This window comes from Elaeis guineensis, chromosome 9 (assembly GCF_000442705.2).
Source record: "Elaeis guineensis isolate ETL-2024a chromosome 9, EG11, whole genome shotgun sequence".
Taxonomy (NCBI): Eukaryota; Viridiplantae; Streptophyta; class Magnoliopsida; order Arecales; family Arecaceae; genus Elaeis; species Elaeis guineensis.
This window is the reverse complement of record NC_026001.2, coordinates 41,209,681-41,227,544: the sequence shown is the minus strand read 5'-3', so window position 1 is coordinate 41,227,544 and position 17,864 is coordinate 41,209,681. Positions and strand designations below refer to the sequence as shown.

The 17,864-nt window shown below is 37.5% G+C and overlaps 1 protein-coding gene across 1 annotated transcript in view; it reads left to right on the top strand.

Annotated features, from left to right (window-relative positions):
- LOC105035454 (probable calcium-binding protein CML22) overlaps positions 1–3,779 on the top strand; it is a 78,145-nt gene extending 74,366 nt beyond the window's left edge. The window contains exons 2-5 of the mRNA XM_010911017.4: positions 2,490–2,738; positions 2,893–3,095; positions 3,200–3,374; positions 3,451–3,779. Coding sequence (XP_010909319.1) covers positions 2,490–2,738; positions 2,893–3,095; positions 3,200–3,374; positions 3,451–3,557 — 734 coding nt within the window. The 3' untranslated portion in view covers positions 3,558–3,779. The remainder of the gene's footprint in view (positions 1–2,489; positions 2,739–2,892; positions 3,096–3,199; positions 3,375–3,450) is intronic.
- The last annotated feature ends 14,085 nt before the right edge of the window (positions 3,780–17,864 follow it).

Below are 17,864 nucleotides of genomic sequence, written 5' to 3'. Positions count from 1 at the left end.
AGATGTTAGAATGTTTTAACATATAGACAATATGAATAAGATTGATCGCATGTTGAGGAACTTCTAGGATTTATTTCGTCTTGTAAAGATCAAAACAATAAGCCAATTCATCATTAAAATTAGGTGGCACCCTCAAATTAACAATTGCATGGAAGAGTTATTAATGTATATCCCTGCTTGAAAATGGAGATATGAAGACTTGCTTTATTACTCATTTAATATAGAATAATAAAATACAAAGCAGAAATGATGATAAAGAAAAAATTAGTTGCTATTTATAATAGGCAAGATTACTTGGTTAGCTGCAGTTTTGATTGTGGGTGCAGGATGCAGACCTCTCAAGTAAATCTAGAATAGGAAGTCCATGTGACTTTCCTAAGAACTTCTGGAGCTGGTGCTGCAACCTATATAGAAGTTTTCTGCTACCATGCAAGAAGCATGAGAAAAGATCAGACAATCTTGAAAATTTCTCAAAACATGATAGCAGTGGTTAAGCATAAACTCTCTTTCCCATGCAATGAACAACTAACATTGTCTTAATGGGACCAACAACAATCACCTGAAACCCATTTATTTGCTTTTGTGAGGATAATCCTGTAACCTGCTATACCTGCTATCTTCTTTCTTGAAACTCTACTAACCTCTTTCTTGATGAACTCCGACAATTTCTAGTTAACTTGATCATCATGCTTTCTCAAGATCCAAACTTTCATTTTATGGCATCATTCTGACACTTTCAAGTATTTACACAAATTGGCTTTCGAGCTTCTCCCACAACATTGTTTTGCCACTCTCTTTATAAATTCTGTGAGAACAATGTCATTTTGTTGGAAGAGGTCATCCTCTTTGCTTCCTTAATTATGTCTTATTGGCATTCTCCTTTCTTTGATTCATTTTCTTGAATTTAACACCTGCAGCCTCCTGTTCATTGTGTTGTGAAGGCTTCTGAGATTCGTCATCTTTAATCTAACAAAGTAGCATGACAACCATAAAGGCAGCCAATTCATTGATAGAATGCATAGCTTCTTCAAAATTCTGATGGCCTAATTGTTATTTAACATGCTAATACTGCAAGGACATGACAAGATTTCCAAAGCCAGGACTTTATATTGACTTGGGGTCTGTTTGGATGATTGGGCCCAAAATCCTATGGATTCATGGGTAGGCCAGTACAATCAGTAAAATCAGGTTAGGTTAGGCCTACATTTGTAAATACCTAGAGTATGTTTGGAGTGGGTTGACCCGAATCACATAAGGAGAAAATAAAGACCTGATTTTGCTGGTTGTATTGGCCCAACCTATGAATCCCATAAGATTTTGGTCCCAATCATCCAAACAGGCTCTTAATTGGTCATTGTAGGAAACTTGCTTGCAACTGAAAATTATTGAATCTTTTACAGTGTCCTATAGACCATAACATGAATGTTAGGGAATGGCAGATCTCTTTATCTTCAATGTGAGTAGAGATCTCAAAGTAATGGTTACTTGACTGTTACAAAATTATTATATGCTTTTATTTGAATCATTTTAGAACTCTTCTGCATTAATCATCACTGGCTTCAAGAAGGTAGCCCGTGTGAAAATAGATGCTTAGGTTGATGAGGTAGCCTCAGATTTGCTGCTGATGCTCATTCATTGGATTTAGGGAACTAAGTTAATGTCCAACAGTAGAAGCAATGAGGCAGTAATGATCTTGTTAATGAGTATAAATGCTCCCATATTTGGATGGATTGCACTCTTGTTTAAAGTTAAAATCTGTTACGTTTGGCTGGATCAGGGGTGTCTGAAATGCCGAAGAATTGCTGAATCTTTAGGAGAACTGTGGCATAGTTGAATAATTACTATTTATAGAATGTTTACAATTGAACATGATTTCTACTTGTCCACAACTTGGCAAATAGTTCTCTCAGACCAAGACTTTTGTCGATCAATTTTCAACCAAAGAGCTTAACAAATAAGCATTGTAATTCAAAATAGATAAGCATTATACAGAACATCTACTTATTTCCCCTAATCCCCATATATTCTTTAGACTCTAGTTTTAGATTGTCAGCATGAGACTTGTGAATTCAGTTGATTATCTGGCTTTTTACATGAATATGAGATGCAGGAAGTTTAACCGCTACTCATGCTGTGAGTATAAGATGAGTTTAACTGCTACTGATGCTATATTTCTGTAGTTTTGGAATCATCTAGTATATTTTTCTACTAAGGGTTAATTTTAAATATATTTTCTAACTAATGTTTCAAGCAATAATTTTTTGAATTGCCAAAAAGGATTTGACAAGTACCTCTACCAGTTTTTTAAGAAAAAGAAAAACCTGCCTCCAATCTGGAGTACTATGCTCTTTCTCGTTACAATTCCTCTAAGATTTGTTGAAGGATGCCAGATTGCTATTTGTGACCTACATATGCAAATTAACATCTTTGTTCACTAAAATTTGCGTTAAGATTCCATGCAAGTTACGTGTTCATGTGTCTTCCTTCAGGATCTTTTCACCCATGTCCTGCATTGACATCTTTCTTTTTTCATAAATTGGGTGGTGCACTTATCAAATGTGAGTTCCCAAACAAGTATAGGAGACAGAATCAAAAGCTTGAGAAGAAAGTAACTGAAGCCATTAAGCAGAGAGCTGCATCAAGAAAGCGATCTTTCAGGTCTATGAACAGCATAATCATGAGGTTCCCTCACTTCAAAGATGGGTTGGGAAATATAAAGGATGTATTTGAACAATACGGTGAGTTAGTAATCATCTTTTTCTTGTTGGATCTGTGTCTAGTAAGACATTGTGTAGTCAACATGACTTGGTTTGATTCTAGATAGACCATTTCTTATTAAATTACTTACTACTATATCAAAATTTTAATAATGCCTGCTGGCATGTTTTACAGATGAGGACTCAAATGGAACAATTGATCTTGAAGAACTAAAGAAGTGCTTGAGTACACTTCAAGTGCATCTTACTGAGGAGGAGATAAATGGTCTTTACCATTACTGTGATGTGGATGGAAATGAGGGTATACAAGTCAATGAGTTCATTATTCTCCTTTGTCTAATCTATCTTCTGATGGAGCCTGCTTCTGCAACTGACCGTGTATTTAGAACACATTTGACTGCTTGATCCATTTTTGCTTATTGTACAAGCAGATAATATTTGTGCTATGTGTTAGTTCATTTCATGTCTTGAAATGTCATCAGATGTCAAGAATTGGATCACCACAGGTTGAAGCTACTTTTGATGCAATCGTGGATGCATTCCTATTTCTAGACAAAAATGGTGATGGCAAGATTAAAAGGAAGGACATGATGCTGGCATTTAATGAAACGACTACAAAGGAGAAATCACCGAAGCACATCACTTTGAGACGATTTAGTATGTCCTCTTTCATTTTTGATGTTGTTCATGGATTTGGAGTTGTGCTTTAACCCTTTATTCTCTCTCAATGCAGAAGAAATGGATTGGAACAAGAAAGGGAAGGTGAATTTCAAAGAATTCCTGTTTTCATTCACAAAGTGGATTGGAATGGATGCCGATGATCAGGAGTCCCTGGAGTGATAGTGTGCCCCGCAAATCTATCGGAGTAGAGTTTTGAAAAAGATAGTAAAATTGATGGTTGGACTGGCTGTCTGACATGTCGATATCTACTATCTAATTCAGCCATGGTGATATGCTTGACTGTGCCATATTTATAAACATAAACTAATTATAAGCATTCTGTATGAGTTTTTGTCATGCAAGTTGATTAAATGATATTTGCACTGTCACATGCACTTTTATTTCGTACGTTTGATAAGGAGGATATCGTAAATTCTCATTGTTGCTGCCGATCTCTCCATCTATGGTCGGATGCCGAAGTAGTCGTGGTCAAGGTGAATTCATTGTTGGAACTTTGTTTGAACACTTGCAAAATAAGTTCACACTAGGAGGCAGCTCTGATGTAGATCTTTCGATGTTCAAGTCAGGAGATGGAGAATGATGAAAGAAGAGAATTAGGATTTGATTGATTGCGTATCTTTAGAGGGTCCTAAAGTTTTTAATTTATAGGAGAGGAGTTTGAGACATATTCGACTCGGAGTCCTGGCGATTTTCAAATTTGTCGGATGGATAGATTCGGAGAAGGATTTTTCTTTTACAGAAGATTCGATCGTAAAGGAGTTCTATCTTATTTGGACTTTTTAGATTTGGAGAGAGTCTGTAGACAAATATAGTAATTCAATAAGGATCGACCTAGATGATCTATTAGGTTGCTAAAATCAATAAATGTAGAATTTTGCTAATTAAAGTTGATCGACTTGAAGTAGGTCATCCATTGAGGTAAGAAGGGATCATATTGAGGAAGAAGATTTGCTGCTAATCCAACAAATTATATTAGGTGATTATCGTGTCTGTCCAATCTAACAAATGCCACTTCCTGTAGTTTAGCTATAATTTGCTTGACGGTGACGAGGTTGCTTAAGCTGAGATTGAGGTACAAATCTATAATAGATGCCTTCCACTCTCATGGTTGATTTGTAAATAGGTCGGTCAAAGAGAGTACTTAATCCGAGGTTGAGGTTGATTGGAATCACTGTTCACTGAGGACATGCATTAAGAATTGAACGGTTGAGGTGAATTTGTTGGGAATTGTATTCTAAAATCAATCGTGTGATGATTGAATTTTTTTTTTGTTAATTAATGAATAAAAATTATTATGATATTTTTTATCATAAAGTTATATCTTCTTTGAACTCTTGTGTTGTGATGAAGTCTTTAGAACTATGTTATTGTATGATAAAGAGGATTTATCATATAGTTCTTAAACATGTTCGCAATCAAATAATATGTCATTACAGGATGATGACGTTTATTGAGTGGAGGTCGTTGTGTGCCATATGGATTGGTTATCCTCTTAACTAAGGAGTGTGGTGATGTTGGTATGGCATACAGATGAGATGTAGGAGTACATCGTCATTGAACAAGTGACTCACCTGCTGAGCATTCTACTGTTAAGAACTGCTCACAAAGCATATGGGTATAAATATCCTTCAGATCTTGAGATCATCATAGTGATTTGCAAGCAACTCACTATATTTTGGTACCGGACTATCTGGATTTTTAATATAGTGACGGAAAGCTATTGGGTACAGTCAAATATTTACGAAGTCTGTGTATAGATCAAAATGGGATTGACCCCTTCGAATTATTGAAGTTGATGTATTGCTGTATTTTAATTTAGTAAAATCTTGATTAGGATAATCTATGAGATAGATTTCAAAGGTTGAAATATAATGTGGATGAAGCGATCTCGGTGGACAGTTAGACCATCCTAGAGCATCCAAGATCAAAAGAATGAATTATGTGGTAATCATGTGTATAGGTTCTAAAATATTTTTTTACGATAATTCATCTATTTGGACATCGAAAATTATTACTAGATGGTATTTTGATTAATGCAGGAATCGGTTCTTGTGCTATCGGCTTAGTGTTTAAATCTATGGAGTTATGCACACAAGGCAGACACTGTAGAAAAATATTGGCTTATGTTTGTATGTCCAATTTGAAAATACTTGATTGATTGAACATATAAGCTAACTTGATTAGAATTAAGTTATGGTCAAACGGGATTGAAGAGTTGACTATGTCTAGCTAGCACTACACATAAGGTTCAGGTTTAATATTGGATGTATGTCTTAAAAGTCAATTTTGACTGATACATATCATATCTCTAGGACATGATTTTGTATTTTATGGGTATTTATATTATCATTCATATTTATGTATCCATGAATCATTCAAGGGATTAACAAGATATGACACATATTCTCAAAGAATTAAAAATTTGAGACATATGTCATTGATGGTTGATTCTTAAATTGCTCCTGGTCATAGATCATCATGGGGATGGTGATTGATCCGAATAGATCAGTATACGAATTGCTTCTTCAGACAGATGGATCTCGAGTCTGTAGTGTAGAGACACTAGAGCAGAGTGCAGGTGATTGTTAGAGAACAACTAGCACTGAGTGTGACCAACACGAAAAGTCACATGGATGTCTGCTCACTCGTTAGTGATTTTTTTCGATGATGAAGTTGTATGACTGGTCTTTTGATTTGAGATAGCACTACTGCTCACAGTGAGGCTGTTGGAGTTTGACTAACACATCAACATGCATCTCAATGAGTCTTGTAGTGGATGTTGGCGACAGTTGATCACTGTAGGAGTGGAGTGTCATCAAGATGGGATTTATCGATCCTAGCAGAAGGGAGTAGTCCTATGAGATTTAAGAGGTTGAGTCCTTAAGTTATGCCATAGCAGTATGATTGATGAAAAAGAGTTTCCATAACATCACATATGGACTCGAGCTGATTGAATCTATCATATGATCGATGATGAGGTTTGACGATTCATCTATGATCTGCCATCCGATTGGGACTCACGATAGATGGACTATATCATATGTTAACTGCACCTAGAGATTCATACCTTTTATTCTGCTGGATTGTCACTACATGCTGTTAGGTGTCACTGGTGGATTGTGAGACCCACGAGCATCATCTTGATAATCGATGATCCCTGGTGGGTAGAGTTAGAATTGTTCTAATCTATTAAAAAGAGTTTCAATGATATTATTATAGGGATCATAATATATCCACTACCAGACAGAATAGAACCTATGAGGTCACACATAAAAGAAGCTTTTGACTGATCAGATGGTTGAATTACGATTATGAATCATATCAGGATTTGATTATCAATTTGATTGATGATTGATCCAATACAAATATTGTATTATGTAACTCGCTAAAGAGTTAGTGAGTTAAAGGAGGATTAATTAGTAATTGAATTGCTAAGTGACTCAATTTGATTGAGCTATGGGACTTGCATCAAGTCTAATTAAATTAAATTTAATTTGACTTGACATGGGTTTGATTTGATCAAACCTGATTGGATTATAAGATAATCCAAATTGTATGGGAGAATCATTCCTATTTGAATTAAGATTTGGGTTTGACCCAATTTCTAATTAGACTAGGATGCATGAGTTCTATTTGGATTAGAAATTTTTATTTTCATGGGTGTATCAAATTCTAATTGGATTAGGATTAAATTGAGTTTGACTCAAACATCAAGCAAGAGTCTAAAAGAACTAGGACTCCTCCAATTAGGTGACATCTAATCTAAATAGTTTGGGTCTAAATCATATTTGGTTCTCTATCTATTTGGGTCTAATCTGGTCCTAATATGATTAGGATTGATTGGAGTTTTTATTTGATTTAAAACAGCCACCTAATCTAAGAGTCCATGGGATTAAAATTCTTCCTTTCATGCACCAACTAAGTCCCACACCACAATCAGTTTGGATGCCACCTCTCCACCTCTTCTTAACGTGTAAGAAAGAAAAGAAATCTCCTTAATCACCGTGTGAAACCTGGGCACACAAGGAGAGGTATGGGCGGCACAAAATAAGCTAGAGTCCTAGGTATTTTGGACTCCCATCTCTTAATCAAAATCAAACTCTCTTATGCCTATTTAAACCATGGACTTGTGGGATGTGTATGACCAGAGAAGGGATCAGGTTTGATGCCCAAAAAGGAGGAGTGTGTGCATGAAAAATCAAGGGAGAAAAATGAGGGACGGCGTGAAGATGTGGGCATGAGGTAATGTAGTCCATATCTCTTCTTTCTTGCAACAATTAAAAGTTGATTGTTAGAATATCTCTTCTCTCTCTTTTTGTCCATATTTAGACATGGATGTCTCCTCTTCTCTTTGTCCAAAAGTTTGACAAAATTTTACATCTTTATTATAAAAATTTGGTGCATGAATTTTAGGAAGAAAAGAGAAGAAAAGATTCTTCTTATGATCTTTAGCATAGAGATCAATATCCTCCTACTTCTTCTTCTTCTTTAAGAGTGTCTTGAGAGAAAAGAAGATTTTCAACCATCAAGATGCGATCTCTGCAAGGGAGCTAGCACTCCGATGAGATTAAACGACTTTTGATTAGATCAGAGTCTCGTGTGGATACCAATAGAGGTCGGATGCTTGTGCGGCTACAAGGGACTTTCGAAAGACATCCATGATCATTAGTTTGCGATGAAGATTGATCCATACCAAGATATGTTCTTAATTTATTTTTTTCTATTTGATTTCTGTATCTGAATCTTATCTCACATATGATGATCCTATTTATGGTTTGAAGATATGATCTTATGCATGCTTAGATTAAATTAGATTTAATCAAAAATTTTAAATTCGCTGCATATTTGTTTTGAAAAATTTGCATGCATAAAACCATAAAACTCCAATAGTGGTATCAAAGTCACATCACATGCATGAAATTAGAATTTGGATCTAAAATCTGTAGAGAAAAATTTCAGATCTGAAAAGTTTTTGATGTCATTTTGACATAAGGTTACCCTGGCATAATTGTTATGCTGAATAGTTGTCCTAAAATGATATTAAAATTTCTAATTAAATTAGACTTTCAGATCTGATTTTTATAGCATATATATGATATATATTTTGTTATTAGATCTGAAAAGAGTTTTGAGATCTGTTTTGATTCATATATATGATATATGAAAATATGTTTAGGGCTGAAATTTATTTCTATGACCTTAACTTATTTATGTATATGATACATATTTGTATGCATGATCTGAAATTATTTTGAGATCAAAATTTACTCTTCATGCAAAAAATTTAGATCTAAAAATTTTATTTTGAGATCTGAAATTAGTGTTTGTGCATGAGGGATTGGTCATGGGTAGATCAAATTAGGTCATGTAATTGGATTACATCAAATGGTTTCTGATTTGATCATATTAGGCCTAAATCGATTTAGTTTCTGATCAAACCGAGTCAAGTGTTGATTAGGGTGAAGTCAATGAAACTCAAGATCATACAACTATTGTTGATCGAATCGATTGACACCCATATGTAGAATCGATTAACCTAAGGACCTAATTTGGCTCTATGGACCGAATCTGATTCACCTAAGCTAACCTATTCGGATGAATTGTCCAATTGGTGTCTAAGACAAGTAATTAAAAAGTGATTATTTAATTGATTTCGTTCACTTACTTGACTAATTTATTGGTATCTAAGGAAAGTAATGGGGGGACCCCCACCAATCTTTACTTACCTGATCAATTTGAAAGATTGAGTCTCAAATATAGCTGCTTGGTGGTTTGATTGAGCCCATGCCAATTACATCAGTCATGTGATGACTGATTAGATGAGATCTAAATCCAAATCTCTCCACAAATATTAAATCCAAGGTCTTCCACCATTGTAGATATGTGGGCATGCTACAGCATTGATTGTTCTCGACTGGTCACAGTGGTTCAGTTACATCGAGAATACGCAACCACTCTATTAACAAAGAGTTGCTTCAAAATAAAGATGAGATTGGGCCCAATAACTATTAGGTGAGGGATTCAATGATGGCTTTTTACTTGCTTATGAACGGTGGATCTGGTTTAACTAAGGAGTGTGGGTAATAATTATTAGGTGAGCCCATATGACTTAGAGACCAAGTGACTGCAACATGCTTAGAGAAGCATTTGGATAAAGAGTTGTCCATGCATCGGTGTTTATTCATGTTATCAATAAGTGTTAGGTGAGGTGCACGGTATCAATGGGATCACAGCATCTACTAGAAATTCAATTATCGCGTTAGGATTTTCGTTTCTCCATCCGAAGAGTGTAGGAGATTTGATAAAATAGTGAGTCTCTTTTTGCATCTAAAAGTTCCTAGAGCAAATTATAAAAATAAGTGCAAACATTCAATTAGAATCTTTGCTCTCTGTTGTTCTTTCTGTAGCTTCCAACCCTCTAGTTTGAATCCTAGATATCAATCGATTAATCGAAACCGATTATATAGATTGACTCACAAACTTAAGAATTATTCTTAATTTTAAAAAATTAAGAAATATTCTCTACCAGATTATTCTAATGTTAACAACTCATGCAACCCATAGTCAATGAGCTATACTTGATGAGTGGATGGACAATGTCAATAAAGATAGGTGCTATATGTTGAAGTCCATGTTAGATGAACTTCAATGTATGCATGAGCACATGTTCACTGTCAACGACATATTGATTCATCTACAAGTATTGTGAGGTGATTAGAGTCACACAGCACATAAGATGTGTGATGGGTAGTCAGTCAATGATTGTTATTTGATAATGATTGAGGACACTAAGGAGTCTAAAAGGCTCGACATGACCGTGTACAAGGTATTATTTATGGATTTGATCCTGCAATTCCTGATTAGTTTATATGGATAGTTTATGGTAAACTACCATATGAAAGACCATCATGGTATCTTATCTGAATTGATCAAAGTATTGATAACAAAGAAACTTTGAAAAAGTTTAGTGATAAATACCTGGAGAGCCTAAAGAAATAAAGACACACATAGAGTAGGTATGTCGAAATTGCTTAATGCTATCCTTATGATTTCCTCTTCTCCAATTGAGCTGTGGACTCTAATGTAGAGTTGATGGGAAGGTAGAGGGCTGAGAAAGTAATCCTTAAATTGGTTATAGGGCAACAGTTGCTGCTGTGGCCATAGGTATCTATCCTTTATAATTATCGTTTAGATTTAGTTCTTAGAGACTGTCTCTATTATTTGCATGGTGATGCATCTGTAAACTTAATTGAGCAAGTAGTGAATGCCATTAGATCTGAGAGATCTAGAATTGAGATAAACTTTAAAGTATATGCAGAATCTTAGGCTAAGTCATATTGGAGAAGAAATAATTAACAAACGAGAGAATTATGGGTTTTTGGGCTCATTGACTGTCAAGTCATACCTAGTTTGTGCATCATCTCTTAGAGGAAATATGACTAAGCTATTTTTGTAGGACAAAAAAAAAGGATCACTGACATACTTATCCTTGTACACATTTGATGTGTGTAGCCCATATGATATGTTAATCAAGGAGTTGTCTCTACTTTGTTATCTTTATCGATGATCAGTCAAGGTATGGGTAAGTATATGAGATACAAATCTGAAATTTTAAAAGGATCAAAGAATTCACATATAAAATAGAGAAGCAAATTAAAAAATTTTTAAAGATACTTTGATCGGATCGAGGATGCAATACCAATAATTTTTTTTTTTGATTATCTCATAAAATGGCATAGTTTCATATTGGACCCCTCTTAGTACATCTCAACTCAACAAGATAAGAAGAGTCATGAGACTATATACGATATGGTCTGGTCCATAATGAACTTCACTGGTTTATTTATGTTTCTTTAGAGACATGCTTTATTTCTAAGAATTTGGGTCCGCTCTAAACCTGTTCCTACCACACCATATGAGATATGACTTAGTGAGAACTGAATCTTAGTTATTTTGAGATTCAAAGATGTCTAGCCTATGTCTAGGATAGTAGGTGGATATGTTAGAGGATAGGTCCATAAAGCTCATCCTAAAAGAGTTTGGATACTACCTTCTGAAAGGATTACAATATGATTGTGACCCGACATGCTATCTTTTAGAAAATTGTTTAACCAAAATGAAGAAGTGGGAGGAAAGTTAAGCTCTAAGAGAGTATCTCTGAAGAGCAACGAACCACAGGACTTTAAGAACCTATTATCATGAGCCAGTAGACATATATTCCTCCTCCACCTTGTACACATAGTAGGATCTCCAATCCTCTCGAAAGGTATTTATGTATGCTTAACAGAGGATATAGAGAAAGTCATTTCTCATGAGAGATGGAGAACATAAAGATGATCCCAAAACCTACAACGAGATGATGTGAGACATTGACTTTAAGAAAGAGATGTAAAATAGCTTTCCTAAGAAGAGATCTTCTGAAGATTTCTATATGGAATAGCCTATGAATTTTACTTTTTATGATAGAAGATCACAAAGTCTATAATTATTTCGAGTTGGAATAATCATCTCGATGATATGATCAAATTGTTTGATCAAAAAAAAAAAATTATATGATTTTCAAAAGGGTCAATGGGAGTGTCCAATACTGACATAAGATAAAATATGGTTAAATATAGATTTCTTCATAAAAGACATAAAGCAAGTATCCTAAAGATATATAGAGATAGATGCAATTGGATGCTTATGTTTTCATAGATAAAGTACAGAAAGTAGATATTGAAAGAGTTCAGCATAAAATCTCAGAGAGGGATTTGCTACCCTCTCGGGCATAGATGCATGCCATATAATGTACTTGAACTGATATAATTAATGTTGTGAATGTCACAAGTAGATATCAGTTGTATCTAGGTTGTGAGTGCTGGATTGCTGTAAAAATATCCTTAAGCTCTTAAGAAGGACTGAGGACATATTTTTAATTTGGAGAAGGATCAAAGCTAGGAGTAGGAGGATGCACCAATTCAGATTTTATGTATGATATTGATGGTAGAATGCCTACATCATGAGATGTTTTCTATGTCGATATCTTGGAAGAGTTTCAAATAATTGATCGATGAAAGCTGAGTACACTGTAGACGTATAGGATACATTCTGGTTTTAATGATTAGTTGCAGAATTGATTGTCATACCATCAGATGCTGTGACACTATACTGCAAAGACAATGGCACCATAGCCCTTGCTAAGGAGCCTAGATCTCACTAGATATCCAAGTACATAGTGTTGGATTCCGATGATGTAGTGAAATATGAATTTCAAAATTTTTAACATGCATTCAATAATTGAAAATATAATTTAACAATTAAATAAGAAAATCAAATACAAAAACTCTAGTAACCCCTTGATGATTACAATCAAATATCAAAGTCATACATATCAGGAGAAGATCAGAAGTCATATACCATCATGAAGATCATGAATTGGTAATCTTGATTTCTCCATAAGACTTTAAAGTAGAAGCCCTCCAACGGTGATCCACATGGGATTGATCAGGGCCCTTTCTAATTCGTCATGGTGCTGTAGCCTTCTTCCTAAGTATGCTGTCGATTATCCTTCGCAAGAACTGATTACACCACTCTTTGTATGCCTTCAAGACCTCCACTAAAATCTCTTTAGGAACCTTTTCTCAAAAGATCTCACCATACGAGAATTAAATCAGATGTTCAACACTTAAACAAACTGATTTTTAGACAAGCATCACATGCTTTCCAATTTTTTCCTCTCTTCTTTTCTATTTTTCTCTTCTTTTTTCTTGTCTTTATCCAGACATTTTCTTATCTTTATCTCTCATTCTCATGCCTATCCATAGCCCAAAATAGCCCATAGAACTTGGTTGTAGCGCCCCTTTAAATAGGAAAAAGGAGGGAACACCATGGGACGCCAACTCTTGGCGTTCCTTAGTTTTTACACGCCTCCAATAAATTTTAGCATAGAATCCCAAGGTGTGTGGCATAGAAAAGGAGGTGTTTCATCTACAGAAGGACTCTTCCTCTGCTAGAAAAAATCATTAGACCATCATATGGTGCGTGGGAGATGGAGAACGCGTGAAATACCAAGAGTCCATGATATTATGGACTCTTCCATATCAATGCAAATATATGGCATCCCATTAATTATTTGGTGTTTAAATTCTTTTCAAGAGAAGGACTCTTCCTCCTCTTCCATGCCCCATATCCCAAGCACCATCATATGTCACGAGGAATTAAGAAAAATACGTGGAACCTTGTAAGGAAATTAAGAGGAGTAAGGAAGAAAGACTCCTCTTCATAATGCCCAAATAAATGATGCCAATTTATTTTTCTCATGTGCTTTTGACATGGAGGTGGTGGATTCATATGAAACTCTTCCATATAAACCAGATAAACCAACTAATAAATAGATGGTTCAAACTCAATCACATTAAGTCAAGGCAATAAGTTTAGATTAGCACAAACACCTTTGCACCGAACCCAATTGGAAACTTGGATTAATTCATGTGCTAGCAATTTAATTAACCCATTAAATTTATAATAAATTCAAATAGATTGGACTAAGATCAAATTTTTATTGTGTGTGACCCATTGGATTCCAAATCTTGCTAGCAGTGGACCCAGACTCTCAATGTAACCCTAATCGATTGGATTAGGTCAGCTCAAGAGTCCCAATCAATTAAGACTCTTTCTAAATGATTTTTGAATTAAACTCTTTTAATTCTGATGAGTCCACAAGTCAAGATTGATGTCTAGCAATATGTCATGACTATCTAAAAATTTAAAATTTGATAAAAATATCAAAATTATCTTTTCATGGTGAGTTACCGTGCAATTCAATCCTTCGATCACACAACATCCCGGAAAGGTCATGGGTATGAAAATATGTCAAACTCAAATATCTATCCATATGTATCTCGATCTGATGATGATGACTCGGTTAATGAATCAGTAGAAATCATTTATACTGTTCATCCCTGCTCTGGCCAGAGACTCTCAGAGTCATCATCCTATGAGATCACATAGGATGTTCTCTCCTCTTACAAGGAGTGATCGATTCCTTATTGACCACCCACAACCTTCATGCATACTTCACCATATCCAAAATATCTCACACACATCTCAAAGTGGTGTGCTAGGGAATAAACCAAAGTAAGAATCCATATACACAAGGTACATGGTGATCTCAGGTCAAAAGATCACATGCATCACTCCCACTGAAGAACCATCTGTTGATATAGTGTAAAGCTCTATCAGATGTTCTTCCTACAGGTCAGTTCAGTGAACTCATTCTCTAATGAGCACTTACATCTTTGTATTAGTGTCATCATCCAAGTAGTTATGAGATCAACCATCCTCTCCATCGAGCATACATAGAATGTACCAGTCTTACCAGAATCATCGATCTCCAACTCGATGATCCAACGACTGGGAATATTTTAGATTAGGACTATCAAGATTTTAGGTCTCACTGGCATGATCTCATCATGGCTCTAAAATCATTGTCCTAATATATGGAGTTTATCATAATCATAAAAGTATGATGCAGCAAATGATAAAATAAAATATCTTATAAATAAAAATAACTAATGTCATGCAAATGAGTAGGAAGAAAATAAAAAAAAATCTCTTCGCATCCCCATACGATTGGCTTATAGAGCAATATTCTTTTAATCTCCCACTTGCACTAAAGCCAATCGTCCTTGTACCTGATGCCCATGTAATCAGGATGGCAATTACACTGTTGTTGTGTAAGGCTTAGTGAACTGATTCATTATAATGTTCTTAATATTAACTCATTTTATGATCAAATCATGAATGAGATGAAAGTGCCTAGGCTGTGCGTGGGTTCCTAGTGAGACCACACCCAACTCAGTGATAAACCTTTCATCAGGCAACTTTTCTTAGCAATCTTTACTAACAACATTTAATTGAGATAAATATAGTTTGCTGTTTGAAATTTTTTCAATTCACTACTCCTCTAGTACTTCTTAAGTACTTTGAGAATGCTTTTCATAGTTTTCAAAAGATCTTATCATGGATCTACCTGAAATCAATGATTATGCATAGAACATGATTCACATCAGGCTTGGTACATTGAATATATGGGTAAGTAAACTCCTTTACACCCATTCATGTTGAACCCTTTCAACATAAATTTTATATACTTAGATTGGGATAAGCCCTGCATCCACTTACATCTATCCCTATAGATGTCAAAACTGGATGCTTAACCCAAGTCTTATCCATGAAAACATCTGTGATAAGCAAGCCATTGATCAAGTGCATTATCGGGACTACCTTTCCAATATACTGTATGTCATCCACATACATGATTAAGAAGTTAGTGGGACTCCCACTAGTCTTCTTGCACACACATATGGTTTATCTATTTTTGATAAAGTCAAATATTTTGACTATCTCATCAAAAATAGAAGTACCTACTCCTCAATATCTGTCTGAATTCATAAATGCATTTGCTCTCTCACTAGAGATAACTTTTCTAGATATATGGTAATAGCAAGAATCTGAATAGACATTCTTGATAACAACCTATTGGGTCATACCCATAGGTGCTTCAATCATAGTCCATACTTAGTTGATGTTTCGGATGTTTATTTCGGATATTATGATTTCAAGCCAACTGTCAGAGTCTACTTATGACGATCTTCGAATAGGTCAAGGAAACACCATTCTCAAGGATGTATGGTGTATTGTCATTCTCAATGACAAATCATAATTTGAGTGGTACATTACATACTCAAATTGACCTTCGATGAGGAGGTGTGTATCATGATCATGTCTCATCAATGGGTACATCTGATCGAGGATCATAAAATACCCTCAGCCGAAGTTCTCAGTGGGATTGACCCTTGCAGGTCCCCTCTGACTTTCGACTAATGGTGGACTCTGTCCGGATTCCTACGGGAGCCGGGCTCCATCCTCAACTCCAATGGCTGCAGGCAGACTTCGCCCGGACTCCTACGGGAGCCGGACTCCGTCCACAACTTCAACTGCAAGTAGACTCCGCCCGGACTCCTATGGGAGCCGGGCTCCATCCCCGACTTCAACTGCAAGTAGACTCCGCCCGGACTCCTATGGGAGCCGGGCTCTGTCCCCAACTTCAACCGCAAGGAAGACTCCGCCCGGACTCCTACGGGAGCCGGGCTCCGTCACCAACTTCAACTGCTGGTAAGCTCCGTCCGGACTTCTACGGGAGCCGGACTTCGCCCCTGACATTAATTGCAGGAAGACTCCGCCCGGATTCCTACGGGAGCCGGGCTCCATCCTCAACTTCAATCGCAAGGAAGACTCCGTCCGGACTCCTATGGGAGCCGGGCTCCGTCACCAACTTCAACTGTTGGTAAGCTCCGTCCGGACTCCTACGGGAGCCGGACTTCGCCCCTGACTTTAATTGCAGGAAGACTCCGCCCGGATTCCTACGGGAGCCGGGCTCCGTCCTCAACTTCAACCACGAGGAAGACTCCGCCCGGGCTCCTACGGGAGCCGGGCTCCATCCCCAACTTCAACTGCAAGGAAGACTCCACCCGGACTCCTACGGGGGCAGGGCTCCGTCACCAACTTCAACTGCTGGTAAGCTCCGTCCGGACTCCTACGGGAGTCGGACTTCGCACTTGACTTTAACTGCAGGAAGACTCCGCTCGGACTCCTACGGGAGCCGGGCTCTGTCCACAACTCCAACTGCTGGTAAGCTCCGCCTGGACTCCTACGGGAGCCCGGCTCCGTCCCCAACTTCAACTACTGGTAGGCTCCGTCCGGACTCCTACGGGAGCCGGACTTCGCCCCTGACTTTAATTACAGAAAACTCCGCCCGGATTCCTATGGGAGCCGGGCTCCGTCCTCAACTTCAACCGTGAGGAAGACTCCGCCCGGGCTCCTACGGTAGCCGGGCTCCGTCCCCAACTTCAACCGCAAGGAAGACTCCGCCCGGACTCCTATGGGGGTCGGGCTCCGTCACCAACTTCAACTGCTGGTAAGCTCCATCCGGACTCTTACGGGAGCTGGACTTCACACTTGACTTTAATTGCAGGAAGACTCCGCCCGAACTCCTACGGGAGCCGGGCTCCGTCCACAACTCTAACTACTGGTAAGCTCCACCCGGACTCCTACGGGAGCTGGGCTCCGTCCCCAACTTCAACTGCTGGTAAGCTCCATCCGGACTCCTACGGGAGCCAGACTTCGCCCCTGACTTTAATTGCAGGAAGACTCCGCCCGGACTCCTACGGGAGCCGGGCTCTGTCCCCAACTTTAACCGCAAGGAAGACTCCGCCCGGACTCCTACGGGGGCCGGGCTCCGTCACCAACTCCAACTGCTGGTAAGCTCCGCCCGGACTCCTACGGGAGCCGGGCTCCGTCCCCAACTTCAACTGCTGGTAAGGTCCGTCCGGACTCCTACAGGAGCCGGACTTCGCCCCTATCTTTAGTTGCAGGAAGACTCCGTCCGGATTCCTACGGGAGCCGGGCTCCATCCTCAACTCC